Here is a 27,814-nt window from a genome sequence, read left to right on the forward strand (position 1 = left end):
TGACTGTACCATTATAAAATATTTATAGTATTTCATAAATAATAATTACAAATTATATTTTTAATATGTATTAATGTAAGTATTATTTGGTAAAATTATATTTCAAAAGTTCTGATAAATTTACATTTCTAGTGTTTTAATATTTATTTAAAGATAAATAAATATTTTTATTTAAATTAATTAGTAAATATATTTTAAAATTTTAATGCTATCATGAGATAATATCGGTATTTGATTATTTATAATATAATATTCAGTCAAATATAATTTAAAAGTTATTAAATATTAATTTCTATTTAAAAATATGCATTAATCCTAATTCAAATGTGTTCCTAAACACGCCTTGGATGGAAGTTTCCATTGGGCTACCTTAACTTAGACGGTACGTTAATCGATTAATGATCGGAAACGAGCAGTCGCTGTTAGAATCGGTGCTTTAAATATCGTGCCGGAATACGATTGGTCGTTATGATGTGGCCATCACTCGCCGTGTCCCGCCGCTTCATGCTACGTGGAGTACTGTTTGCCACGACAATTTTCCCATCACGGCATGCCGTGTGCGGCTCGATCACCGTCCACGTTCACTTTGATCACGACGTATGCCTCTGTCGGCGGCTCGCCGTCGCGATCCCTCCGGTGCGTTCTAACGCAGCTGTCTGCGACTAGCCGCAACCCATCTCAGTCCCCGAAACGAAAGGTCGGAGCTATCCTATCTAGACAGAGACAGGGAACACGGTTTTCCTCCACTCGGTCGGGCCTTCGTCTCTTAGATAGCCACGTGGACATGTGGCCATGTTTGTTGTACCGAGTTATGTGTTCCCTGCCTTGGAGCCGATAGGAAATCACATGTGGGGAAATAATTAAACAAAGCAGTAAATATCCATATCATTATTACTCCGACGGAGACGCCCACCACGCGGGTAGGGCGGCCGTTCCGACGGTTAACACGCTGCCATTTCCCGACGCTACTTAGTCTCTTTTCCTCTCCGTTCCCGACCACAATATTCTTCTCCAAACCCCCGAAGAAAGCCCAGTCAGGTCGGTGAGATGGGGAGCTACAAATGCTGCTTTTGCTTCACGAGGAAGTTCCGGTGGAGCGAGGCGCAACCGCCGGCGGACGTGAGGGCCGCCTTTGACGCCCACTCCGAGGGCGGGACGCACATGACCGCCGACCAGTTCCGCCGGTTCCTGGCGGAGGCGCAGGGAGACGCCGCCGTCGCCGACGTTGAGCGGGTCATGGAGCAGGCCCTCGAGCTCCGCCATCGGCAGCTTTTCCATCGCAAGCACTTCAAACCCGTATTCACCGTAGATGACTTTCATCACTACCTCTTTTCTGAGGAGCTCAACCCTCCCCTCAGATCTCAGGTACCTTCCTTTATTCTTCGCGATCCTTGGGTTCTTTCCGGACCCTAGTAAATTTTGGACACGCTGTTAGATAAACAAATTTGTCTCTTTTAGTTATCTTGAAAAATATTTTCTCGTGTTATTAGGTGTTTGATTGATTGTCTAAAAGACGATTAATTCATCATCTGCTTTTGTCATGGTTTTGTTTCTACTTGACAATAGGAACTCTCAGTAGGTATGTATATACATATGGATGACTGCTTTGTTTCAGGAATCAGGTCGATCACAATGTGGCATATGTGTATAGATTAAGCTTGCTTAGCCACATTATGCTTTGGCAAAAATATTTTGAATTGTAATATTTTGTGTGAATGTCAGTTGATCCGATCGAGAAAACGACCTTTTCTCTCATGTCATTTTCTCTTTTATCAGAATCTGGCACACTTACGTCATGGGAAAAGAAAAATCCTGACTGTCTTGCATAATCAATATGGCAACATTCACTGGCATACTGTATATGACACTGAAAAGAGGAAAAAAAAAAGCTAGAGGGATCCAAGTTAGTTCTTTTTATTTGTACGAGGCAGGTAATTAGCAGTTATGATGTTCACATGATGAGGACAATTAAGTAGTTTTCACCTGTATGTCAAGAACTGTATAATATATTTCTCTCATATATGAGCATGAAACATGCAATTTTTTCTTGGCTAGATATGTAGTTGCACTAATGATACTATGTGTGAGGAAAAAGGATATGATATTGGCTGGTTGATACAAAGAACTAAAAGGTAGCATAGTTTTGCTAATTGATTGGTTCAAATTTTAATGTGTAACATTTCTTGTTCTCATAATTTGTCTGGGGCAAGGGTTATAAAGAGTGTTGATTTGCTCTCTATATTAACACCAATTATCCAAGTGTCTGATACATATCAAATGCCCACCCAACTAATTATTGACTTTTTTTCACTTAGACTTTGAGCTAGTAATGCTGCATCTCTTGCTTGTTGGGTAAGTTGAAAAATCTTCTGTTGGGAGGAATATTATGGTACCTAGGCATTACCTATGAATATTTATCCTTTTTTTCCCACTTGTTTCAGGAACTGTTTTCTGTTAATTTTCCATTTTTTTTTGTTTGAGATTGCTGGATAAATCTATTTTCTATTGCATGAGCTTAAACTGCAAATCGTAACATTAATCTTTCTTGTTTCCAACCATACTTTTGTGTTCTGTGTCATGTCAAAAATTAGATTATTTACTAGAATCAAGCAACCTTCTCCATTATGATGTATGTTTGGAAGTGTTTTATATCATCTGAATTATGGCCTATGTCCCAGTTGCTTATGTTAGTAGTCATATTTTGTCTGTTTTCCCATTTCCTCAGAGACGCTGACAAAATTGATGTGATCCCACTTTTCTTTTTTGCAACATGAGGAGTGCAAGTAGTTTTGTTAACCAAAATTGTTCTTGTTTCCCACTGTTCTGCCTTTGCTTTGAGGCTTACTTTATAAAAGATACTGGATGTCTTGTTCATAGTATAACATCAGATGTTTATTTAGTACAAAAAGCAATTTCCATGTGTTGTATACTTGGAAACATACTTTTTTCCATTTAATTTTTGAACTCTTGAAAACTGATACTGCATACTTTAACTGTGAACTAATATTACATAATTTTTTATATAAACAGGTTCACCAAGATATGACTGCTCCATTGTCCCATTATTACATCTACACAGGGCATAATTCATATTTGACTGGAAACCAGCTCAGCAGTGATTGCAGTGATGTCCCAATTATAAAAGCACTCCAGAATGGTGTGAGAGTAATTGAGCTAGATATGTGGCCAAATGCTACCAAAGATAACATTGATATTCTTCATGGGAGGTAATGAAACAATGCCCTCAATCTCATAATTTTGACTAAATAGGTTCTTAATCTATCATTCAAACTCTTATTGTCTTGTCCTGTTTTGACACTAGAGTTACAGGTATATCTAGAGAAACTAGAGCATGAACTAAAGTTATAAAGGTCCATGTTAGCTAGGTGTTTTGGATTAAAGACAGTGTAAAAACTACTTAATTTGGTAACAATATTAATTGCATACTTAAGTAGAACCTGATTCTCTGGTATCTGTTTGTATCTCTAAACAAAGTTACCTGATACGTGGTTAGCTACTTTATCCAACACTACCTTACTATATCAAGTCTCTGTTATCACTCCCCTTGCTGCACTTAGGCGATTTGTCAATTTTAACTTTCGCTTTTTGAGTTGAAATGTAAGAGATTGTTTCAGAGTCACTTTAGAGAAAGATCTAAAGAATTTAGATAACTATTGAACCTGGTTCAGCAAACAAAACAACAAAATTTTGAAACTCTTTCTAGGCCGAATTCGGTCCATGCATTTTATTTGTATGTCGCTCAGTAACAGATGTCGGCCTATTAACAGGCAACAATATCTGATTACAAGAGACATTTCCAAATGAAACTAATAATGTATTGCCTGGAAGATTTTAGTGATAATAGTTGGAAATGAAATCATCATAAGGTGAAGGCCTTTAAAGAAATCTATGGATATATATAGGCACCTCAAAAGTTATTGATAACTATCAAGTATATTTCAATTAGTGCTCTACATAATCTTAGGACTACCTTCCTTGTCAATTGGCATTTGCAAAGGATCCATTTAAGTAAGATTGTTTTATTTAGAATGCACCATAATTTGGAAATTTATTAAAGCAATTTGTTTAGAGATATTTGCCACATAAAGCTTTCAGCGGAGATGGTTTTTGTCTGACCATGACATATATAACAAGAAAACCAATATCGACATCGATGGAAGGATAGTTTCGGAATGCAAGTAGTGCCAATTATAATGTTTTAGGGAGCAGGATCATTATTGTCATCAAGCACCACCCACTTAAATATTGGGCTGTGGATCATAGTTTTTCTTGGATTACTAGTGGAATGAAATTTTTAGTTAATTTCTTTGTGCATATAAGTTTAATCAAAGTGGACCTATGATGAACAGCAAGACATGTTTAGAATGATTCTTGTGTGTTTCCCCATCATTATCGATAACTTATTTGAACATGATGATGTCTGCTTGTTGCTGCACATGGACCTTAATGAAAATAAAACACTGAATTCTGCATTTTGGTTACCAGAGATCAACCAAGTTGAGCTTAATAATGCATTATAATTATTTCATTATTTCTTTCTGATTGTATTATTTTAGCTTTGCAGGACTTTAACTTCTCCTGTAGAACTTATTAAATGCTTAAGGTCCATCAAGGAGTATGCCTTCTCTACATCCCCATATCCTGTTATCATAACTTTGGAGGACCATCTTACTCCTGATCTTCAGGCTAAAGTAGCTGAGGTAATTTCTTTTTTTGCATAGTGGAAATTACTAATGATTTTCTTAGATAAAGTTGCAGCTGTAAAGTGAATCTTTTTTATTTAGATGGTCATCGAAACATTTGGAGACATGCTATATTACCCTGACTCAGAGTCTCCCAAAGAGTTCCTATCACCCGAAGCTTTAAAGAAAAGAATTATTATTTCCACCAAACCACCAAAAGAGTATCTTGAAGCTAAGAATGTCAAGGAAAACGATGGTGACACCAAAAAGGTGCAGGAATCAAATGAAGCATGGGGAATGGAGGTTCCTGATCTTCAAACCGAGCTTGAATGTGCTGATAAGGTACTCGATTTCTAGTAACGTGATTCCTTTTTCACCATATGGCTAGAAAATCCCAATTTCTTTGAAATATAATCCTCCATCATAATCAAAATGGTCAAACTGAAACCAATCAGGATGAAGATGTTGTGGATGATGGTGGTGGTAGTGATGATGATGATGATGACAATGATGACCAGAAAGTCCGACAAAGTTCACCAGTTGAATATAAACGCATTATCACTATTCGAGCTGGAAAGCCCAAGGGTCATATAACTGAAGCATTAAAAGTTGATCAAGAAAAAGTAAGGCGTCTCAGTTTGAGTGAACAAGAACTTGCAAAGGCAACAGCATCTTATGGTGCAGACTTGATAAGGCATGTTTTTTCATGTTTCTATTTCAAAAAGTTTGTTTGGATAACCTAGTAGATCCTTTTTTTTTTATTGTTGATAAAGGACTAGCTATCATACATCAAGACAAAAGAAAATCTAAAAATATTTTCGTTTCCATGTGAATTACACATGTTTCCTGAGCTTGATGTCATCTTTCCTTCTCATAAAAATTGCTTGCAGTTTGTTGATGTGTTTTTTTCTTTGTAGGTTTACTCAGAGAAATCTACTTCGGATATACCCAAAGGGTACACGTTTTACTTCTTCTAACTACAATCCATTTGTTGGCTGGATTCATGGCGCTCAGATGGTTGCCTTTAATATGCAGGTGAGCTTGGGACATTTTTGGTATACTCATTGACTTTTCTAGTTTTATTATTAATCTAGATTCTTATTTTTAAGTCACAATTTTGAGAAGTTAGGAATTTATGATTTGTTTTCTGGAGTAACTGAACAAACACCTCTGAATTTGATTAAAGACTCATGTGATGCAAAATTCACCATCTTCTTTCTGAGACTTGGAAAAAGATTCCTGAGTGCAGGAACAAGTTAGGTATTTATTTCCCAACTTAGCAAATGTATATATGTAACTGACCAATAATGTACCAAGCATGCCTTTGATGCCACCGTACAACCTATGGTGAGTTTTTTGTGTTCTAATATTTTCTGTACCTGTCATAATTTTATGTTTCTTTTGATAGGGATATGGAAGATCACTATGGTTGATGCATGGATTCTATAAAGCCAATGGAGGATGTGGATATGTAAAGAAGCCTGATTTCCTGCTGAGTACTGGTTCAAATAATGAGGTTTTTGATCCTAAAGCAATATTACCTGTAAAGAAAACCTTGAAGGTGTGAATCACTTTTTGTTGGTGGAACCACTTCTGGATTTCTTTCTATGCTTCTGTTTTCACTTTTACTGGATTTCAGGTTGTTTATTGTGTTATTTTATTTTCTACAGGTCAAAGTATACATGGGAGATGGTTGGAGTATGGACTTCAAAAAGACTCATTTTGATCCATACTCCCCTCCAGATTTCTATACCAGGGTAATGATACAATAATCTCTGCTTTGACTCCATGTTCATGCATACCACCATGTTTTTCTTAGCTTTCATTGTGGTGATGTACCAATCACTTCCTTGTATCCTGTATATTTATACTTCAATTGTTTGACTTCATTGATCTTAGTTGCATACTTAATTGTTGGGATGTTTAAATATGAAAAGCAATAAGCAAATGGTTATCCTTCGACAGGTGGGAATAGCCGGAGTTCCAGCCGATACCACGATGAAGAAAACAAAGGCAATAGAGGATAACTGGATTCCTGTGTGGGATGAAGAGTTTGTTTTCCCCTTGACTGTGCCTGAACTGGCTGTGCTGCGGATCGAAGTACATGAATATGATATGTCCGAGAAGGATGACTTTGCTGGACAGAATTGCTTACCCGTATCAGAGTTGAAACCAGGGATCCGAGCTGTGCCACTTTTGGACCGCAAAGGAATGAAGTTTAAATCCGTAAAACTGCTCATGCGATTTGAATTTGCATAATATTATTGTTGGATTGTATATTGCGCCTGTGTTCTTTCAATACTTGTTAAATCTGTCAAGGTTGTGGATGTTGTGTTGTAATATAATGTCTTATCATAATCATTTTTTTCCGGCTTGAGTTGAATTTACTAGTCTGCGTAATGTGATGTTTGCGATGCCTTATCGAAGTTCTTGTCAAGTCATCCGAGGTTTGACTCGATCATATTTAAACTGTCATTGGTAATTAGTGAATGTGGAATTTCATTCTCCACATTTTCCAATCCTCTACTAAAACATTGACCTTGTCAAAAATAAATAAATAAATCATCACATATTTCTTGATGTGTGAGACAGAATCTATTCATTCATGTTCTAACAACTAGCAAAGTTTGCACTAATCACGGCACAGAATTCCCGATGCCTGTCCAGCAGAAAAATACAAGAGGAAAGTTATTAGAACATGTTGTTGCCCCCTTACTTGTCCTACGCCCATAGTGCTCCTCGTCTTCAACATCACGTTCGTCCATTTCCACCGTAATATTCGCCTCACTTTCGTGCATTCCATGCAGTCTACAAGATTGCTAAGTGTGTGGCCTACTGTACGCGAAATAGCCCTTTATTGAAGAGAACTATCCAAAGCGATAAGATCGACCTCAAAGTAGTCCAATGGTCCAAGTACGAGTTATTTCTTTTGGGACCTCCCAACCCTACTCTACACCTTTGTACTAATTAGTCCAATGCACAAGCGAAAACGTTGACCCAGGTAGATCCCATTCGAACCATAAACATCCCCTCTCTCAAGCATGCACCGATTCATTCCAATGCGAAGAGAAACACTTGATGCATATTTGTTTCGGGGTTGAAGAGATGTGATCGATACAAGAAGCAAAGGTCGCAGGTTCTTCTCTGCGGATCAAGCAAACCCTAGCACAAGGATATATGAGTTATTCCCTTTCAGCTTGCTTCGCATGAAACCTAGGCATCTTGTCACAGCTTTGCCAACTGGGAGAAGCATGATGTCGAGAGTACAGAGATTGTAGGAAAGAGAGCATTGTTTGCAGAACGCATTGCATGCCCTAATGCATGCCTCAAGCAGTGCAACTTTTGGGGACACTTGCAGAGAGTAAGTGCAAGAGAACGTATATCGCATGGGTCCCCATGAACCAAAGTGGCAAAGATATGACAAGACGTGGTTGCCAAGGAAGAGAAAGGCATCATCTCTGAGGAAGCTGCATCATCCTAAAGCTTGCATGCAAGCCAATGCAGTAGAAAGTTGAGTGGGAAGGCCCACCTCTCTCTCTCTCTCTCTCTCTCTCTCTCTCTCTCTCTCTCTGTATATGTAAATCTATCTATCTACCTATATATATATATATATATATATATATATATGTGTGTGTGTGTGTGTGTGTGTGTGTGTCTTTCCCTTCATACGACATATTGCCAACCTATCAGCAAACAAAGATGACCACTTACAGAGTGTGCTTCTTCTTCCGGCGCCATTACCGAGCGGCGTCGGGCGAGGCGCCGGAGGCGATACAAGAGGTGTTCGGGCAGTACTCGGAGGGAGGGGTGATGCGGGAGCAGGAGCTCCGGCGCTTCATGAAGGAGGTGCAGGGGGAATCTGGAGCCGGCGTCAACGATGCCATCAAGGAGTCCAAGTACCTCAAAGAGTTGCAGAAGAAAGGGCTTTCCGTTGACGAATTCTACCGCTACCTCTTCTCCGACGACAACGCCGCTCACCCCTCTTCTCCCGGGGTATGTGATGTGTGTTCTTTATTCTCTCTGCTATGGTCTCCTTCCTTCTACAGATACTTTCTTTTTTATGACGATGATGATGAAATATGTATTTTGTGACGATGAACACGAAATTTAGCGGAATACTTTATATATATATATATATATATATATATATATATATATATATATATATATGATTTTTCATATATTTTTTTAGTTTTTTTTCCCAAATAGCATCTATGTTTTTATTTTTTCTTCGTAACTTAATTTCTATAATCTTAAAAATATCCTTCCTCCTCATACATTTTCTAACTTTTTTTAATTTTTACTTATTGACCTCGTTATCTTTTTATCATTGGTATCGTCCATCCTTCTTCACCTAATAAGAAAAATGATAAAAGTGATAGACGAGAAAAAAATGAGCAATGTTAACAAGACAAAAGTGATAATTAAGGAGAAAAAAAAAGAATATTTTTTAGATTAAAAACCTAAGAAAAATACTTAAAAAATATATGAAAATTAAAGATTAATTTGCATCAACTTCCGGTATGAGTCAATGACTCAGCTCATAGATTAGCAAACTAGGATGGCGAGAACAGCTATTGTGCCTTTTGGAAAGATCAGTTGATAGGCACGTCATGCCTTTAATTTTATTTTCTAAGTATTTTAATCTTTAATAAAAAGAACACTTCAGTTAATTTTATATATTTATCCCGAAATGTTGTGTTTGTTAATTGTTAGTGTAAGGATTCTGAAATTTTAATTGAAATTAATGCTTCATGGAATTGGTCAGTTCATGCTTTAAGATTCCAACTCTCTTTTGATTATTTTCTAATCATTGATGATCCATTACGCAACATAAAAATATATGCACACTTATAAGAATAAATATGTCATTTTGTTCTTTAAGAAGGATATATATATATATATATATATATATATATATATTCCAAGGGAGCAGGGCCACCCACGGAAGGAGGCCTGTTGTGATCGCCTCGTTCCGTGGCGAACGCGGCCACCGCTGCCTCCTCCCTTGCCACACCGGGGTGGCCCTGCTCCCCATTCCCCAAGCTCGTCAGTTCCCGCTTCTTCTGCGGGTGAGGGAGCCCTCAGGGCTGGACAGGGTTTTCCGGAGCGATGGACCACGCAATGCAATGTTTGAATGCGGAAGGCAGGCGTGCGGTCGAGGCCGCCAATCGGCCACTTGGTTCGTTCAAGAAGCTAAAATTCCTGAAAAGAATCAGGACAATCGAACGCGTCATTAGTTTGTTCTAATTTACGCTTGATTTAGAAGTCTTTGTCATGGAACGAACTTTTACATCGCTAAAAATGTCAGAAGAAGGAATAATCTGCATCAGTACACATGATTAAATCGTCTGTTGCAAGCTGCATTGTATGCCTACATCGAAGGTTATGATTGTAGAGTTTAGCTTATGATTGATGTTCGGCTAAATCAGTGGCAAAATGTTGCACACCAAATGCTTGTTTATTTGCTCGTGAGAGCTTTTTTATATACAACTTCTTCAACGACAAGCTTTATGAGATCAGATGTCAATTCTTAGTTGCTTTTAAGACCAGATTCCTCTGAGATTTGTAGATTGATAGGTAGTCTGATAATGTGATTCATTTTTCTTTCAGGTCTACCAGGACATGACTGCCCCGCTCTCCCATTATTTCATATATACGGGCCATAATTCGTATTTAACAGGTAACCAACTCTGTAGCGATAGCAGTGATGTTCCAATCATAAAGGCTTTGCGAAGAGGGGTGAGAGTAATCGAATTGGATCTGTGGCCGAATAAAAGAAACAATAATGTGAAGGTTCTTCATGGGAGGTACTTGAACTGCACCTTTATAGTCAAACTGCAATATGACATTGGCTCATGCGATGTTGAGTGTATAATTGTATTAAAAAATTTGTGTCTTGCATGAGTGAAACAATCATAAAACTTTGCAAGGTTTAAGTAATATAATCACATGAAGTAAGTTTCGCTATTACTGAAAAAGCTAGACAAGTAGTGGTATGTGTTGGTATGCTATCATGAAGCATCCACAAGAGAGAACATTCTCCTCTTTTTTTCTCTGCTACTGTTGACATTTGTGCCAGTTTCCTAGATGGAAGCATTAGATCTAGGCCTACATCATTACATAACCTTTCTGATGTGAGAAACTTGTGAAATATCTACCCTTTGATCATGTCAACAGAACTACATCCGAGGCATCTGCTCAATGAAAACAGAAGACCTGGATATAGAGTGATAGATATATGCAGACTTTTTCTTATGTAGATATGTATATATATGCAAGGGATAAACTCTCCTGAGTGGCCCAAGGCCGGGGTCTAGATTTCCGCATATATGTCAAGTGAGAACCGGAGACAATAAAAGGAAAAAAAAAACTCTCAAGTGATCTTGCAATGAAAAATTTTATATATTTCTTGAAATTTAGCTTACAAATTTTGCTTTTCAAAGGCACCTTATAGCTGATTCAAGAATTTTTATATCTGCAGCATTCATCAGTTCATCATCTGTTATACTTGTTGTCTAGAGGCATAAATAATATGATCTTGGTGATTTATGGATGTTTTTCAAGAATTGTACTTGTAAAACTTTTTACTTATAACTGTAGGACACTGACTCATCCCGTCAAATTTATTAAATGCTTGAGATCCATTAAGGAATATGCCTTTAAATCATCTCCATACCCAGTCATAATTACTCTTGAAGATCATTTAACTCCAAATCTTCAAGCAAAAGCAGCTAAGGTAGAATATTATTTCTCTCAACACTGCATGCTGTACTTCTAAATTATATGACCTGATCATTGTATTTCGCTTCTAGATGTTAACTGAAACTTTTGGAAAAATACTGTATACTCCAATGTTGGAATCTCCAGAAGTATTTCCTTCACCGGAAGAGTTAAAGATGAGGATTATGATTTCCACTAAACCACCAAAAGAGTACCCTGAATCCAAGACAAAGATGACATCACTGGCAACGACAACAAGCCACAAAGTCCCAACTATTTGTGGTCGGCTGTTTTATCCCATCACCAAGTTTTTTGTAAGGCAATGTCTCTAGTTAAACTAAGAATATTCAATTTTTTTTATTGTTTCTAGTAAAGTTTTCTTAAGTGTTCCTTTATCTGTATTTGCAATAGCAATTCTAGTTGTCTCGCATTGTCTCATTATATTATCTATCAGTAGATTTTAGATGATTCTCTTTCATAGCTTTGTACATTATCTTTAGAATTCTATCATCTAGTTTTAGTAAAACTATCTTTGTCTTTGTTTAATTGATATCTCCTAAATCATGTTTTTGAAACCATTGATTAGTCAAACTTTTGTTAGATATAATTTTACAATATCTATGAGCAATTGTATCTTTCTAGTGAGAAAAAAATAACTATAGTTATATCTGCTCTTGAGAGTAATTGAATATTCAATTCTATTTTAGAGGTGAGGATAAACAATTGTGAAATTACGAGTTTATTTCCAAAACCCCACAACCACCTAAAACAACCCCATTCTTCTCTCTCCATTTCCAAACCCTCATCAAACCTTTCAAAATTCTCCCTATATAACCATATTTCAGTTGCCTCTGATGATAAGTTTTTGAATAAAAGATATACCTTAAATACTCCATCTAAATTTTTCTAAAATTCTCTCTTGGTTTGGTCATGTAATCCAACTGAAAAGGCAGAAGTAATTTTAACATTTAGAATCTCTTCTCCTAAAACAAAATTTAATTTTATGCCCAATTTTTTTCATCTTTACAATATCAACCTTGACATCCTTATCTACAAATATACCTACTTTGTTTCTATATTTGACCTTATGTGTGTACTAATTTTTATATATTTTATTACCCGTCTTCGTAGATTTCCCCTTACCTACTTAGTTTCCTATAAACAAATTATATTATTTCTTCATTTATCATCATATCCGTTAATGCTAACCCCTCCTCTGAAAGTGTTCTTATATTACATATTGCTAGCTTAATCCTGTGGTCTTGAACTAATTTCTTTACCTTAATACCAAGATCAAGGAAAAAGAGCATGAAGGGCAAAAAGCAGATGAAGAAGCATCGAGTGAAGAAGCTTCGGATCATGAAGCCATAACTAATGATGTCAGTACCAATTTCTTTGTTTCCTTCTTGGTAGTTTCTGCAGTGTGAAATTCAAATATGCATCTTATTCACTGACAAATTCAGCATGAACTAAATGAACATTATCAAGAAGAAGATCCTGAGGAGGGCAATGGAAAACCACCAATCGAATACAAGCGTCTAATAGCAATCGCAGCAAAGAAATTGCAGGGTGACTTAACCGAGGCACTGAAGATTGATCCTCATAAAGTTACACGTCTTAGCCTAAGTGAACAAGCACTTGAGAAAGCTGCATCATCCCATGGAACTGAACTTATTAGGTATTGTAGAAGCAGGTCTTTCTTGGTTTATTTCATATGTTTCTTACTGCTTATTTGTGTCATCATGTTTGATTCTGCAATTGAATCTCTCCTCTCTGATGAATGTCTTTCGTTGTTTCTCATTGGATTGATTTTGTGTTTATGGGCCTAACGTAAAAGAGGTAAGACTAGGAAGCTGATTGATGATGTTTCCAGGTTCACTCAAAGAAACTTGTTAAGGATATTCCCAAAGGGCACACGTATTACTTCTTCTAATTACAAACCGTTGCTTGGTTGGATGCATGGAGCACAGATGGTTGCACTAAACATGCAGGTATTTGTTTTGCTTCTATTGTACTTAGGATCATAATTTACCCCTACAGGTAGGTTCATTCTGGGACGCTTACATAGTAGATGCTAGATAAAGAATGTCAGAGCTGGAGCTGATTCTAATTTACTATATCAGGATGGAAACCTTATACTTATCCTGCAGTATTTAGCATTATTGAGAAATTTTAATGGTTCTTTTAGATACAGTAGTTCTGCAAGACATCCCTTATTTCTTTTAGCGTTCCCTTATGTTATAATTGCATTTATGGTTTTCTTTGAATCTTATTTTTCTTGTAGAGATTGTCCCAGAAATATGCAAAGTTAGATGTGCTGAATCATTTTCCGGAAATATTTGCCATAATCTCATGTTCTGTGTTCTGTTCATCGTACAGTTGGCTTTCCGTTGACTTTTTAGCAAACATATCTACCGCTTTTCATTCTTCAGACTCTTTTGATGTGAAGTCTGTGATCTCTGTCAGACTTAATGCTGTGGAAGGGGCACCTGCAAGTTGGTTATAGATTCTATCCATTTAACTTTCTTGGGGTTACAAATTATCTATCATGCACATTACAGAGCACTCTAATCCATTCAATCCTTATTTATGTAGCTAGGCCTTCAAAGATAACTAATTTTCTGTTGGCTTTAGCTGTAATTAGAAGTCTTGAAGATTCTTCTGCTTTCATCCATCATCTACACATTTCTTGGAACATGAAGTAGGATGATTGTATATGTTTGTGAAGTTTATTCAAGGCTATTATATATATTTTTTGTAGGTTGGTTATACTGGCATATAGAGTATTTTGTTAGTCTAAAACTAGGTTGTTTTGCCAGATTGCTTTTGTGTACGAGTTTGTTCCAATAAAATTCTCCACTGGCTTGTCCAAATTATATCACAAACTAATAGTTGACGTTGAATACCCGCAATATATCACAAACTAATAGCTGATAGAAGAATTTATTCAATTTTTATTCCATCATGGATATGAATATTTCACCACAGGGATATGGGCAACCACTCTGGTTGTTGCATGGTATGTTCAAAGCGAATGGAGGGTGCGGATATGTGAAGAAGCCAGATATACTGTTGAATGATAATCCAGATCAACTCTTTGATCCTAAAGCTACATTGCTACCGATGAAAACATTGAAGGTGAATTTTGACCATATTCTGCTTTTATATCTCAACAGTTATTTTACCTTTGTGACATTCATATTAACATGATGCTATTTAATATCAGGTGACGGTATACACCGGGGACGGGTGGCGCTTTGATTACCATAAATCACATTTCGATACATGTTCACCACCAGATTTTTATGCAAGGGTAAGATTAAGGAAATAACATGATTTTTGTGCCAATGTATCAGTAGTATGGGTAAGTTCAATCCTTTCAAGGAAGAATACATATGATGTGGTTATTTTCATGCTACTAGATTTCATCATTAACCTTCACGCTATTGATGAATTGATTCAATCCTTAAGCATTAGTTGTGTCATGTTCATGGAAAGCATATTTCTTATAGCCTAATTCAGACAGTTTGCTTTTGCACTTGCAAGTAGAAGATAGAATATCAATGTATCTTCATGTCAGTTATGAACTTGAGGCATGTTATGGATGAAACAGGTGGGCATAGCTGGAGTCCCAGTTGATACAACAATGGAGAAAACACAAACAATCAAGGATTGTTGGACGCCGGTTTGGGATGCAGACTTTGAGTTCAAGTTGACTGTTCCAGAACTTGCTTTGCTTTGCATCGAAGTTTTCGAGCACGATGTGTCGGACCAGGATGACTTTGCTGGCCAGACTTGTCTGCCAGTGTGGGAATTAAGGACCGGGATCCGCTCTGTTAGTCTTTGCGACCGCAAGGGTCGGACCCTAAAATCTGTGAAGCTGCTAATGCGCTTTGATTTCATTTTCCATTGAAGTCTGTATCCAATTTTATGATAAATCGTGTGATCTCCATATATAAAGCTGAAGCATGTCTCGCCGCTATAAAACAACATAAAACTTTGGATTAATACATCCTCTTGTTCTTTCTGTTCTTGCAACTACATATTGACTTTGCTCTGTAAGGTCATATTGCTGTTTCTGTAAAAATAACAAATCCAAATTATCTTCCAATGTTCATGTTTTGTGGTTGCACAAAAGTAAATATCTTTACATATTCTTTGATTTGATTTTATCATGCAATGAAATCATATACTCATATTGTGCTTTTGTTGTATATAGTCTTTATTGTTTGTGTTCTGCCTTGGAGAGATATAAAAACTATTCTCAAGCATATGCTAGAGATGTAGGCAAGAGTTTCCTTATTCTTAAGATACAAAGGATGTTTTGTATGAGTACTCCACTATTGGATATCAGACTTATAAATCTCGAAGTTTCAAATCTAACATAATTGATCATTGGGAGTGACAAACAACCTTACAAGGGTAATTGAGTATCGATAGGGGATCATCCTATCGAGATTAGGGTTTCTTTAATTACATTATAGGTATACCCTTGTAACTTTTAGTAATTCTGTTTTAATCCTTTTGGTTGGAGAACGAAGAGTCATTGTCACAACCCAATGATATAAGTCTAAACACTTTCAAGAGTAAGAACAAGAAAGTATCTAAATGACTACCAAAGATAATTAAAAGATTAGGAACAAAGAATCCAGCAATGTACAGGGGTTCGTTCAATCCTTGGCTGGTTTCTTCCTGGCAGCCCTTGCATTGTCGTACTCGAACTTGAGCACGTTCGGGATGTGCGTCGAGTCCTTGATGTACAGGAATCTCCCGATCGCGCTCTCCTCCACTGCCGGAAAGAAGTCCACCAGCATCGTGTTCACGATCCAGTACCACCCGGCCCCGAGCAGCAGCCCCAGCGTCGATCCCGCGAGCACCTGACCGATAAATCAAATCATTCCCCTTATCACACAAAAGATTGAATCCTTGGCTGATCCGAGAGATGCGGGTGCCACCTGGGGGACGGTGTGGTAGCCGAGGTAGACGCGCGAGTAGAGGGTGAGGAAGGCGGAAGCCCACGGGAGGAGGGAGATGATGCGTCTAGAGCTAGGGGAGGAGACGCCGACGCCGTTGATGAGGCAGAGGAGGGAAAAGTAGGTCGAAAAGAAGAACATGAACTGCGAGTGGCTGGAGGGCCAACCGTGGGAGTCGCAGACCTCGAGGACGGCGCACATCGACGAGGGGCGGGACTGGTGGATGGAGGATTTGATGAGCTCGTTGATGACCTGGGAGATAATGAGGCCGAGGGCGAAGCAGAGGCCCTGCAGCTCCCGCCGGAAGATGAAGTGGGAGATGAACCCACCAAAGCTGATGAAGACCGGGATCAGGGACACCCACGCCAGGAAGTGGCCCAGGGAGTCGCCCCGCGGGTACCGGACGTGGGTCAATGTAACCGCCTTCAGCGCCGCGGCCGGTGCGTCCTCCATTTCCCCAGTGGCGACGGTACGAGAGCGAGGTACTGGATCCGCGGGCGGCGGGCGGCAAGCGGCGGCCGAGGGCGGAACGAAGGAAGGAAGGTGTTCGACCTTTTGATCGTGGATGCGTCGAATAATTCTCATAAAAAAAATATCAAGTTCGCCATCAACTTGCTCGTTCGTCTTCTTGGATCTACTCACCGCCAGTTACAGGAAGTCAAGTTTCAAAAAGCCCGCAAGCGTCAGATTGTAATGACAGACCATCATGATTGATATGATCGACATGTTGGAAGTCCACCGGAGGGTATACATAGAAAATTGTTGATATTTGAAATGATAAATGTGTCATATCAAAAATAACGAAGTCACCGAAGTAAGAATAAGCAAGTTGAGGATGGACTAACGTTGCGTTAGAAACGTATTTATATTTTAATATATAATTAAAGGAAAATATTTGAGTGACTGTACCATTATAAAATATTTAAAGTATTTCATAAATAATAAATAAAAATTATATTTTAATATGTATTAAATGTAAGTATTATTTGGCAAATTTATATTTCAAAAGTTCTGATAAATTTACTTTTCTAATGTTTTAATAATTATTTAAAAATAATAAATATTTTTATTTAAATTAATTAGTAAATAAATAAATAATAAATGAATGTATGCATATAATCTTATAAAAAATTTTATATGACTGAAACATATAATAAAGAATAAATATAATAATATAAATAAATATAATTTAAAAGTAAGTAAATAAAATTTTACTTTATAAATTAGAAATCATCTTGAATTCTCACTAAATCATTCTTGTAATCTTGTAAAATTTGATGATATTATAGTATATTTTAATAATTTAATGCTATCATGAGATAATATCGGTATTTGATTTTTTTAATATAATATTCAGGTCAAATATAATTTAAAAAGTTATTAAATATTAATTTATAATTAAAATATGCATTAATCCTAATTCAAAAGTGTACCTAAACACGCCTCGGATGTAAGTGTCCGTGGAGCTGCCTTAACCTAGACGGGTAAGTTAACCGATAAATAATCGGAACGAGCAATCGCTGTTAGAATCTGTGCTTTAAATATCATGCCACCTGTATAGTTACATGTAATACACAGTAATATCCGCACACTCCTTTAATAATAATTTTATTGTATTCATCGTATAATACCGTATGATTTTATATTACTCTGGGCCCCGCCGCGCTTCATGCTACATGGAGTTCTGTTAGCCGCAACAAGTTTCCCGTTACGCCATAACGTGTGCGCCTCGATCACCGTCCACGTTCACTTTGATCCTGACGAATGCCTTTTGTCGGTAGCGTCGCCGTCGCGATCCCTCCGGTGGTTTTTAACGTAGCTGTCTGCGACTAGCCCCAACCCATCTTAGTCGCCGAAACCGAAGGTCGGAGCTCTCCTATCTAGATGGAGGCAAGGAACACAGTTTTTCTCCACTGGATCTGGCCTTCGTCTCTTAGATAAGCCACGTGGACATGTGGCCATATTTATTGGACCGAGTTATGTGTTCCCTGCCCTAGAGCAGATAGGAAATCACATGTGAGGAATAATTAAACAAAGCAGTATTGCATATCCATATCATTATTCCTCCGACGGAGACGCCCACGATGCGGGTAGGGCGGTCGTTCGGACGGTTAACACGCGGCCAATTCCCGACGCTACCTAGTCTCTCTTTCTCTCCGTTCCCGACCACAATATTCTTCTCCAAACCCCCGAAGAAAGCCCAAGTCAGGTTGGTGACATGGAGAGCTACAAGTGCTGCCTCTGCTTCACGAGGTGGAGTGAGGCGCAACCGCCAGGCGGACGTGAGGGCCGCCTTTGATGCCCGCTCTGATGGCGGGACGAACATGACCGTTGACGTTGAGCGGGTCAAGAGAATGCCCTCGATCTTCAACTTTTGTTACTATAATATTATATCTGATTTTACGATGTGTATCTTTTGATACTATCTTAAAAAGATCTTTATATGATTTGTAATTACACTGTCTTTTAGATCCAAAATTACTATCAATCTGCAAAGAGAACTAGACTCTCCTTTTCATTTCTTCCTATTCTTTCACATAACCAATTATTAATGGTTCAGGGAAGTTAAAAGAGAAACTGTAATCTCTCAATTGTGTTGTCTATGAGATGCATAGCATACCCCATCCAGCCCGTGATCTTGTATATTTATAGGTGAGAGTAAAGGGTCTAAGATAAATTATTATAAAAGTTTATTGATCAAGGGTATTCCTTAACGAATCCTATTATAATATGGACTTCTTCTATATTAGCATATAATCGAATTAGTTCTATTATATATTTTATCCAATTATAAAGAATTATAAAATCTAACAGCTTTTCCATCATAAGCACTTCAAACCCGTATTCATATATGACTTTCATCACTACCTCTTTTCTAAAGAGCTCAACCCTCCCCTCATATCTCGAGTACCTTCCTTTTCGCTGGACGATCCTTGGGTGCTTTTCGGACCCTAATAAATTTTGGACACGCTGTTAGATAAACAAATTTGTCTCTTTTAGTTATCTTGGAAAATATTTTCTCGTGTTATTAGGTGTTTGATTGATTGTCTAAAAGATGAATTAATTCATCATATGTTTTTGTCATGGTTTAGTTTCTACTTGACAATAGGAACTCTCAGGAATCAGGTCGATCACAATGTGACGTGTGTATAGATTAAGCTTGCTTAGCCACATTATGCTTTGTCAAAAATATTTTGAATTGTAATCTTTTGTGTGAACGTCAGTTGATCCGATCGAGAAAACGACCTTTTTCTCTCATGTCATTTTCTCTTTAATCAGAATCTGGCACACTTACGTCATGGGAAAAGAAAGTAAAAGAGGGAAAATTCACTGGCACACTGTAAATGACACTGAAAAGAGGGAAAAAATAAGCTACAGGAATCCAAGTTAGTACATTAAATAACATTTTTATACGAAGCAGGTAATTAGCGGTTATGATGTATGAAGCCAACTAAGTAGTTTTCATATGTATGTCAAGAACTGTATAATATATTTCTCTCATATATGAGCATGAAACATGCAGTTTTTTCTTGGCTAGATATGTAGTTGCACTAATGATACTATGTGTGAGGACAAAAGGATACGATATTGATTGGTCGATACAAAGAAGTAAAAGGTAACATTTCATGTTTCATAATTTGTCTCGGGCGAGGGTTACAAAGAGTGTTGATTTGCTATCTATATTAACACCAATTATAAAGACTAAAATGTGGCATTTCAGTCTCCACCATCTCTGTCAACTTTTTACCCTCCATTTTCCAATCCTCTACTAAATGGATGTGTGAGACAGAATCTATTCATTCATGTTCTAACAACTAGCAAAGTTTGCACTAATCACGGCACAGAATTCCCGATGCCTGTCCAGCAGAAAAATACAAGAGGAAAGTTATTAGAACATGTTGTTGCCCCCTTACTTGTCCTACGCCCTTAGTGCTCGTCGTCTTCAACATCACGTACGTCCATTTCCACCGTAATATTCGCCTCACTTTCATGCATTCCATGCAGTCTACGAGATTGCAAAGTGTGTGTCCTACTGTACGCGAAATAGCCCTTCATTGAAGAGAACTATCCAAAGCGATAAGATCGACGTCAAAGTAGTCCAATGGTCCGTCCAAGTACGTGTTATTCCTTTTGCATAATGTCTTTTGGGACCTCCCAACCCTACTCTACACCTTTGTACTAATTAGTCCAATGCAAAAGCAAAAACGTTGACCCAGGTAGATCCCATTCGAACCATTAACATCCCCTCTCTCAAGCATGCGCCGATTCATTCCCATGCGAAGAGAAACACTCGATGCATATTTGCTTCGGGTTTGAAGAGATGTGATCGATACAAGAAGCAAAGGTCGCAGGTTCTTCTCTGCGGATCAAGCAAACCCTAGCACAAGGATATATGAGTTATGCCCTTTCAGCTTGCTTCGCATGAAACCTAGGCACCTTGTCACAGCTTTGCCAACTGGGAGAAGCATGATGTCGAGAGAACAGAGAATGTAGGAAAGAGAGCATTGTTTGCAGAACGCCTTGCATGCCCTAATGCATGCCTCGAGCGGTGCATCTTTTGGGGACACTTGCAGAGAGCAAGTGCAAAGGAACGTATATCTCATGGGTCCCCATGAATGAAAGTGGCAAAGATATGACAAGACCTGGTTGCCAAGGGAGAGAAAGGCATCATCTCTGAGGAAGCTGCATCATCCTCAAGCTTGCATGCAAGCCAATGTGTAGTAGAAAGTTGAGTGGGAAGGCCCATCTCTCTCTCTCTTTCTCTCGCTCTCTTTCTCTCTATGCATATGTAAATCTATCTATCTACCTATATATATATGTCTTTCCCTTTCCCTTCATACGACATATTGCCAACCTATCAGCAAACAAAGATAACATGACCACTTACAGAGTGTGCTTCTTCTTCCGGCGCCAGTACCGAGCGGCGTCGGGCCAGACGCCGGAGGCGATACAAGAGGTGTTCGGGCAGTACTCGGAGGGAGGGGTGATGCGGGAGCAGGAGCTCCGGCGGTTCATGAAGGAGGTACAGGGGGAAGCTCGAGCCGGCGTCAACGATGCCATCAAGGAGTCCAAGTACCTCAAAGAGTTGCAGAAGAAAGGGCTTTCCGTTGACGAATTCTACCACTACCTCTTCTCCGACGACAACGCCGCTCACCCCTCTTCTCCCGGGGTATGTGATGTGTGTTCTTTATATTCTCTGCTGTGGTCTCCATCCTTCTACAGATAGATACTTTCTTTTTTATGACGATGATGATGAAATATGTGCTTTGTGATGATGAACACGAAATTTAGCGGAATACTATATATATATATATATATATGATTTTTCATAAAAAAAATTTATTTTTTTTCCGAAATAGCATCTAAGTTTTTATTTTTTCTAAGTATACAACATTTTATTTTAATTTTATTTTCTAAGTATTTTAATCTTTAATAAAAAGAACACTTCAGTTAATTTTATATATTTATCCCGAAATGTTGTGTTTGTTAATTGTTAGTGTAAAGATTCTGAAATTTTAATGAAATTAATGCTTCATGGAATTGGTCAGTTCATGCTTTAAGATTCCAACTCTCTTTTGATTCCAACTCTCTTTTGATTATTTTCTAATCATTGATGATCCATTACGCAACATAATAACATATGTACACTTATAACAATACATATGCCGTTTTGTACTTAAAGAAGGATATATAAGGATATATATATATATATATATATATTCCAAGGTAGCAGGGCCACCCACGGAAGGAGGCCTGTTGTGATCGCCTCCTTCCGTGGCGAACGCGGGCACCGCTGCCTCCTCCCTTGCCACGCCGGGATGGCCCTGCTCCCCATGGTGAGGGAGCCCTCAGGGCTGGACAGGGTTTTCCGGAGCGATGGACCGGGCATTGGAATGTTTGAATGCGGAAGGCAGGCGTGCGGTCGAGGCCGCCAATCGGCCACTTGGTTCGTTCAAGAAGCTAAAATTCCTGAAATGAATCAGGACAATCTAACGGGTCATTAGTTTCTTCTAATTTACGCTTGATTTAGAGGTCTTCGTCATGAATCGAACTTTTACATCGCTAATAATGTCAGAAGAAGGAAAAGTCTGCTTCAGTATACATGATTAAATATTCTGTTGCAAGCTGCATTCTATGCCTACATCGAAGGTTATGATTGTTGAGTTTAGCTTGTGATTGATTTTCGGCTAAATCAGTGGCAAAATGTTGCACACCAAATGCTTGTTTATTTGCTCGTGAGAGCTTTTTTTTATACAACTTCTTCAATGACAAGCTTTATGAGATCAGATGTCAATTCTTAGTTGCTTTTAAGACCAGTTTCCTCTGAGATTTGTAGATTGATAGGTAGTCTGATAATGTGATTCATTTTTCTTTCAGGTCTACCAGGACATGACTGCCCCGCTCTCCCATTATTTCATATATACGGGCCATAACTCATATTTAACAGGTAACCAACTCAGTAGCGATTGCAGTGATGTTCCAATCATAAAGGCTTTGCGGAGTGGGGTGAGAGTAATCGAATTGGATCTGTGGCCGAATGAAACAAACAATAATGTGAATGTTCTTCATGGGAGGTACTTGAACTGCACCTGTATCGTCAACCTGTAATATGACATTGGCTCATGGGATGTTGAGTGTATAATTGTAATAAACAATTTTTGTATTGCATGAGTGAAACAATCATAAGACTTTGCAAGGTTTAAGTAATATAATCACATGAAGTAAGTTTGGCTATTACTGAAAAAGCTAGACAAGTAGTTGTATGTGTTGGTATGCTATCATGAAGCATCCACAAGAGAGAACATTCTCCTCTTTTTTTCTCTGTTACTGTTGACATTTGTGCCAGTTTCCTAGATGGAAGCATTAGATATAGGCCTACATCATTACATAACCTTTCTGATGTGAGAAACTTGTGAAATATCTACCCTTTGATCATGTCAACAGAACTACATCCTAGGCATCGGCTCAAAGAAAAAAGAAGACCTGATATAGAGTGATAGATATATGCTGACTTTTTCTTATGTACATATGTATGTATATGCAAGAGATAAACTCTCCTGAGTGGCCCAAGGCCGGGGTATAGATTTCCTCATATATGTCAAGTGAGAATCGGAGAGAATAAAAGGAAAAAAAAAACCCTCAAGCGATCTTGCAATGAAAAAATTTATATATTTCTTGAAATTTAGCTTACAAATTTTGCTTTTCAATGGTACTTATAGCTGATTCAAGAATTTTTATATCTGCAGCATTCATCAGTTCATCATCTGTTATACTTGTTGTCTGGAGGCATAAATAATATGATCTTGGTGATTTATGGATGTTTTTCAAGAATTGTACTTGTAAAACTTTCTACTTATTTATTACTGTAGGACACTGACTTCTCCTGTCAAACTTATTAAATGCTTGAGATCCATTAAGGAACATGCCTTTGAAGCATCTCCATACCCAGTCATAATTACTCTTGAAGATCATTTAACTCCAAATCTTCAAGCTAAAGCAGCTAAGGTAGAATATTATTTCTCTCAACACTGCATGCTTTACTTCTAAATTATACGACCTGATCATTGTATTTCGCTTCTAGATGTTAACTAAAACTTTTGGAAACATACTGTATACTCCAACGTTGGAATCTCTAGAAGTATTTCCTTCACCGGAAGAATTAAAGATGAGGATTATGATTTCCACTAAACCACCAAAAGAGTACCTTGAATCCAAGACAACGATGACATCACCGACAACAAGCCACAAAGTCCCAACTATTTGTGATCGGCTGTTTTATCCCATCACCAAGCTTTTTGTAAGGCAATGTCTCTAGTTAAACGAAGAATATTCAATTTTTTTTTATTGTTTCTAGTAAAGTTTTCTTAAGTCTTCCTTTATCTCTATTTGCAATAGAAATTCCACAGTTGTATCACATTGTCTCATTGTATTATCTATCAATAGATTTTAGATGATTCTCTTTCATAGCTTTGTACATTACCTTTAGAATTCTATCATCTAGTTTTAGTAAAACTATCTTTGTCTTTGTTTAATTGATATCTCCTAAATTCTGTTTTTGAAACCATTAATCTGTATTGATTAGTCAAACTTTTGTTAGATATAATTTTACAATCTCTATGAGTAACTGTATCTTTCTAGTGAGAAAAAAATAACTTTAGTTATATCTGCTCTTGAGAGTAATTGAATATTCAATTCTATTTTAGATGTGAGGATAAACAATTGTGAAATTACGAGTACATTAGATGTAGAAAATTTTTCTAAAATTCTCTCTTGGTTTGGTCATGTAATCCAACTGAAAAGGCAGAAGTAATTCTGACATTTAGAATCTCTTCTCCTAAAACAAAATTTAATTTTATGCTCAATTTTTTTCATCTTTACAATATCATCCTTGACATTCTTATCTACAAATATACCTACTTTGTTTCTATATTTGAACTTACGTGTGTCCAAATTTTTATATATTGTATTACCGATCTTCCTAGATTTCCCCTTACCTACTTAGTTTCCTATAAATGAATTATATTATTTCTTCATTTATCATCATATCCGCTAATTCTAACCCCTCCTCTGAAAGTGTTCTTATATTACATGTTGCTAACTTAATCCTGTGGTCTTTAACTAATTTCTTTACCTTAATATCAAGATCAAGGAAAAAGAGCATGAAGGGCAAAAAGTAGATGAAGAAGAATGGAGTGAAGAAGTTTCGGACCATGAAGCCATAACTAATGATGTCAGTACCAATTTCTTTGTTTCCTTCTTGGTAGTTTCTGCGATGTGAAATTCAATTATGCATCTTATTCGCTGACAAATTCAGCATGAACTAAATGAACATTATCAAGAAGAAGATCCTGAGGAGGGCAATGGAAAACCACCAATTGAATACAAGCGTCTAATAGCGATCGCAGCAAAGAAAATGCAGGGTGACTTAACCGAGGCACTGAAGATTGATCCTCATAAAGTTACACGTCTTAGCCTAAGTGAACTAGCACTTGAGAAAGCTGCATCATCCCATGGAACTGAACTTATTAGGTATTTTAGAAGCAGGTCTTTCTTGGTGTATTTCATATGTTTCTTACTGCTTATTTGTGTCGTCATGTTTGATTCTGCAATTGAATCTCTCCTCTCTGATGAGTTTCTTGTGTTGTTTCGCATTGGATTGATTTTGTGTTTATGGGCTTAACGTAAAAGAGGTAAGACTAGGAAGCTGATTGATTATGTTTCCAGGTTCACTCAAAGAAACTTGTTAAGGATATTCCCAAAGGGCACACGTGTTACTTCTTCTAATTACAAACCATTGCTTGGTTGGATGCATGGAGCACAGATGGTTGCACTAAACATGCAGGTACTTGCTTTGCTTCTATTGTACTTAGGATCATAATTTACCCCTACAGGTAGGTTCATTCTGGGACGCTTACATAGTAGCTGTTAGATAAAGAATGTCAGAGCTGGAGCTGATTGTAATTTACTATATCAGAATGCAAACCTTATACTTATCCTGCAGTGCTTAGCATTATTGAGAAATTTTAATGGCTCTTTTAGATACAGTAGTTCTGCAAGACATCCCTTATTTCTTTTAGTGTTCCCGCATGTTATAATTGCATTTATTGTATTCTTTGAATCGTATTTTACTTGCAGAGATTGTCCCAAAAATATGCTAAGTTATATGTGCAGAATCATTTTCTGGAAATATTTGCCCCAATCTTGTGTTCTGTATTCTGTTCATCATACAGTTGGCTTTCCGATGACCTTTTAGCATACATATCTACCGCTCTTCTTTCTTCAGACCCTTTTGATGTGAAATCTGTGATCTCTGTCAGACTTAATGCTGTGGAAGGGGCACCTGCAAGTTGGTTATAGATTCTATCCATTTAACTTCCTTGGGGTTACAAATTATCTATCATGCACATTATTGAGCACTCTAATCCATTCAATCCTTATTTATATAGCTGGGCCTTCGTAGACAAATAATTTTCTGTTGGCTTTAGCTGTAATTCGAAGTCTCGAAGATTCACCTGCTTTTATCCATCGTCTACACATTTCTTGGAACATGAAGTAGGATGATCATATATGTTTGTGAAGTTTATTCAAGGCTATTATATATATTTTTTGTAGGTTGGTTATACTAGCATATAGAGTATTTTGCTAATCTAAAACTAGGTTGTTTTGCCAGATTGCTTTGGTGTACGAGTTTGTTCCAATAAAATTCGCCACTGGCTTGCCCAAATTATATCACAAACTAATAGTTGACGTTGAATTCCTGCAATATATCACAAACTAATAGCTGATAGAAGAATTTATTCAATTTTTATTTCATCATGGATATGAATATTGCACCACAGGGATATGGGAAATCACTCTGGTTGGTGCATGGTATGTTCAAAGCAAATGGAGGGTGCGGATATGTGAAGAAGCCAGATATACTGTTGAATGATAATCCAGATCAACTCTATGATCCTAAAGCTACATTGCTACCGATGAAAACATTGAAGGTGAATTTTGACCATATTCTGCTTTTATATCTCAACAGTTATTTTACCTTTGTGACGTTCATATTAACATGATGCCATTTAACATCAGGTGACGGTATACACCGGGGACGGGTGGCGCTTTGATTACCATAAATCACATTTTGATACATTTTCACCACCAGATTTTTATGCAAGGGTAAGATTAAGGAAATAACATGATTTTTGTGCCAATATATCAGTAGTATGGGTAAGATCAATCCTTTCAAGGAAGAATACATATGATATGGTTATTTTCATGCTACTAGATTTCATCATTAACCTTTGCGCTATTGATGAATTGATTCGATCATTAAGCATTAGTTGTGCCGTGTTCATGGAAAGCATATTTCTTATAGCCTAATTCAGACAGTTTGCTTTTGCACTTGCAAGTAGAAGATAGAATATCAATGTATCTTCATGTCAGTTATGAACTTGAGGCATGTTATGGATGAAACAGGTGGGCATAGCTGGAGTGCCAGTTGATACAACAATGAAGCAAACAAAAATAATCGAGGATTGTTGGACGCCCGTTTGGGATGAAGAGTTCGAGTTCAAGTTGACTGTTCCAGAACTTGCTTTGCTTCGCATCGAAGTTTTCGAGCACGATGTGTCGGACCAGGATGACTTTGCTGGCCAGACTTGTTTGCCGGTGTGGGAATTAAGGACTGGGATCCGCTCTGTTAGTCTGTGCGACGTCAAGGGTCAGGCCCTAAAATCTGTGAAGCTGCTAATGCGCTTTGATTTCATTTTCCATTGAAGTCTGTATCCAATTTTATGATAAATCGTGTGATTTCCATATATAAAGCTGAAGCATGTCTCGTTGCTGTAAAACAACATAAAACTTTGGATTAATACATCCTCTTGTTCTTTCTGTTCTTGCAACTACATATTGACTTTGCTCTGTAAG

General features: G+C 37.5%; 4 protein-coding genes across 11 annotated transcripts; 3 read left to right on the forward strand and 1 right to left on the reverse strand.

Moving 5' to 3' along the window:
• Window positions 1-894: 894 nt before the first annotated feature.
• On the forward strand, window positions 895-7,086 carry LOC135651875 (phosphoinositide phospholipase C 2-like). The gene is made up of 9 exons (XM_065172439.1): window positions 895-1,365; window positions 3,031-3,227; window positions 4,586-4,721; window positions 4,806-5,045; window positions 5,159-5,397; window positions 5,621-5,738; window positions 6,112-6,264; window positions 6,374-6,460; window positions 6,669-7,086. Exons 1-9 carry the CDS (start codon window positions 1,048-1,050, stop codon window positions 6,960-6,962), a joined length of 1,782 nt encoding a protein of 593 aa, XP_065028511.1. The 5' UTR covers window positions 895-1,047; the 3' UTR covers window positions 6,963-7,086.
• Window positions 7,087-8,350: 1,264 nt separating this feature from the next.
• Window positions 8,351-15,548, forward strand: LOC135651726 (phosphoinositide phospholipase C 2-like). 4 transcript variants are annotated; one of them, XM_065172103.1, is made up of 10 exons: window positions 8,351-8,696; window positions 10,317-10,513; window positions 11,307-11,442; window positions 11,519-11,740; window positions 12,719-12,805; window positions 12,890-13,104; window positions 13,300-13,417; window positions 14,415-14,564; window positions 14,653-14,739; window positions 15,040-15,548. In XM_065172103.1, the coding sequence occupies exons 1-10, from the start codon at window positions 8,403-8,405 to the stop codon at window positions 15,337-15,339; spliced, it is 1,806 nt and encodes a 601-aa protein (XP_065028175.1). In that variant the 5' UTR covers window positions 8,351-8,402; the 3' UTR covers window positions 15,340-15,548. The 4 variants fall into 4 exon arrangements, with proteins under 4 accessions (XP_065028175.1, XP_065028172.1, XP_065028174.1 ...); XM_065172100.1 differs by having other exon boundaries at window positions 8,359-8,696; window positions 12,725-12,805; XM_065172102.1 differs by lacking the exon at window positions 8,351-8,696 and adding an exon at window positions 9,637-10,088.
• A 424-nt stretch (window positions 15,549-15,972) lies between these two features.
• On the reverse strand, window positions 15,973-17,035 carry LOC135651727 (lipid phosphate phosphatase gamma-like). The gene is made up of 2 exons (XM_065172105.1): window positions 16,382-17,035; window positions 15,973-16,303 (listed from the first exon to the last, which is right to left on the reverse strand). Exons 1-2 carry the CDS (start codon window positions 16,982-16,984, stop codon window positions 16,097-16,099), a joined length of 810 nt encoding a protein of 269 aa, XP_065028177.1. The 5' UTR covers window positions 16,985-17,035; the 3' UTR covers window positions 15,973-16,096.
• A 3,643-nt stretch (window positions 17,036-20,678) lies between these two features.
• On the forward strand, window positions 20,679-27,778 carry LOC103969014 (phosphoinositide phospholipase C 2). 5 transcript variants are annotated; one of them, XM_065172106.1, is made up of 11 exons: window positions 20,679-21,127; window positions 21,290-21,569; window positions 22,778-22,974; window positions 23,770-23,905; window positions 23,982-24,197; window positions 25,044-25,130; window positions 25,215-25,429; window positions 25,625-25,742; window positions 26,740-26,889; window positions 26,978-27,064; window positions 27,365-27,778. In XM_065172106.1, exons 1-11 carry the CDS (start codon window positions 21,114-21,116, stop codon window positions 27,662-27,664), a joined length of 1,800 nt encoding a protein of 599 aa, XP_065028178.1. In that variant the 5' UTR covers window positions 20,679-21,113; the 3' UTR covers window positions 27,665-27,778. The 5 variants fall into 5 exon arrangements, with proteins under 5 accessions (XP_065028178.1, XP_018674378.2, XP_018674380.2 ...); XM_018818833.2 differs by lacking the exon at window positions 20,679-21,127 and having other exon boundaries at window positions 21,184-21,569; XM_018818835.2 differs by lacking the exons at window positions 20,679-21,127; window positions 21,290-21,569 and adding an exon at window positions 22,126-22,396.
• Window positions 27,779-27,814: the final 36 nt, after the last annotated feature.

The sequence above is a fragment of the Musa acuminata genome, chromosome BXJ3-10 (assembly GCF_036884655.1).
Source record: "Musa acuminata AAA Group cultivar baxijiao chromosome BXJ3-10, Cavendish_Baxijiao_AAA, whole genome shotgun sequence".
Lineage (NCBI taxonomy): Eukaryota > Viridiplantae > Streptophyta > Magnoliopsida > Zingiberales > Musaceae > Musa > Musa acuminata.

Bases quoted from the DNA above. Each gene is read 5' to 3' on its own strand.
- LOC135651875 (XM_065172439.1), top strand. From the start codon at position 1,048: ATGGGGAGCTACAAATGCTGCTTTTGCTTCACGAGGAAGTTCCGGTGG. The intron at 4,722-4,805 runs GTAATTTCTTTT...TTTTTTATTTAG, and splicing joins TTCAGGCTAAAGTAGCTGAG to ATGGTCATCGAAACATTTGG. The intron at 6,461-6,668 runs GTAATGATACAA...ATCCTTCGACAG, and splicing joins CTCCAGATTTCTATACCAGG to GTGGGAATAGCCGGAGTTCC.
- LOC135651726 (XM_065172103.1), top strand. From the start codon at position 8,403: ATGACCACTTACAGAGTGTGCTTCTTCTTCCGGCGCCATTACCGAGCG. The intron at 12,806-12,889 runs GTCAGTACCAAT...TGACAAATTCAG, and splicing joins ATGAAGCCATAACTAATGAT to CATGAACTAAATGAACATTA. The intron at 13,418-14,414 runs GTATTTGTTTTG...ATTTCACCACAG, and splicing joins TGGTTGCACTAAACATGCAG to GGATATGGGCAACCACTCTG.
- LOC135651727 (XM_065172105.1), bottom strand. From the start codon at position 16,984: ATGAGAATTATTCGACGCATCCACGATCAAAAGGTCGAACACCTTCCT. The intron at 16,304-16,381 runs GTGGCACCCGCA...TTTATCGGTCAG, and splicing joins GCTACCACACCGTCCCCCAG to GTGCTCGCGGGATCGACGCT.
- LOC103969014 (XM_065172106.1), top strand. The intron at 24,198-25,043 runs GTAAGGCAATGT...CTTAATATCAAG, and splicing joins ATCCCATCACCAAGCTTTTT to ATCAAGGAAAAAGAGCATGA. The intron at 26,890-26,977 runs GTGAATTTTGAC...ATTTAACATCAG, and splicing joins TACCGATGAAAACATTGAAG to GTGACGGTATACACCGGGGA.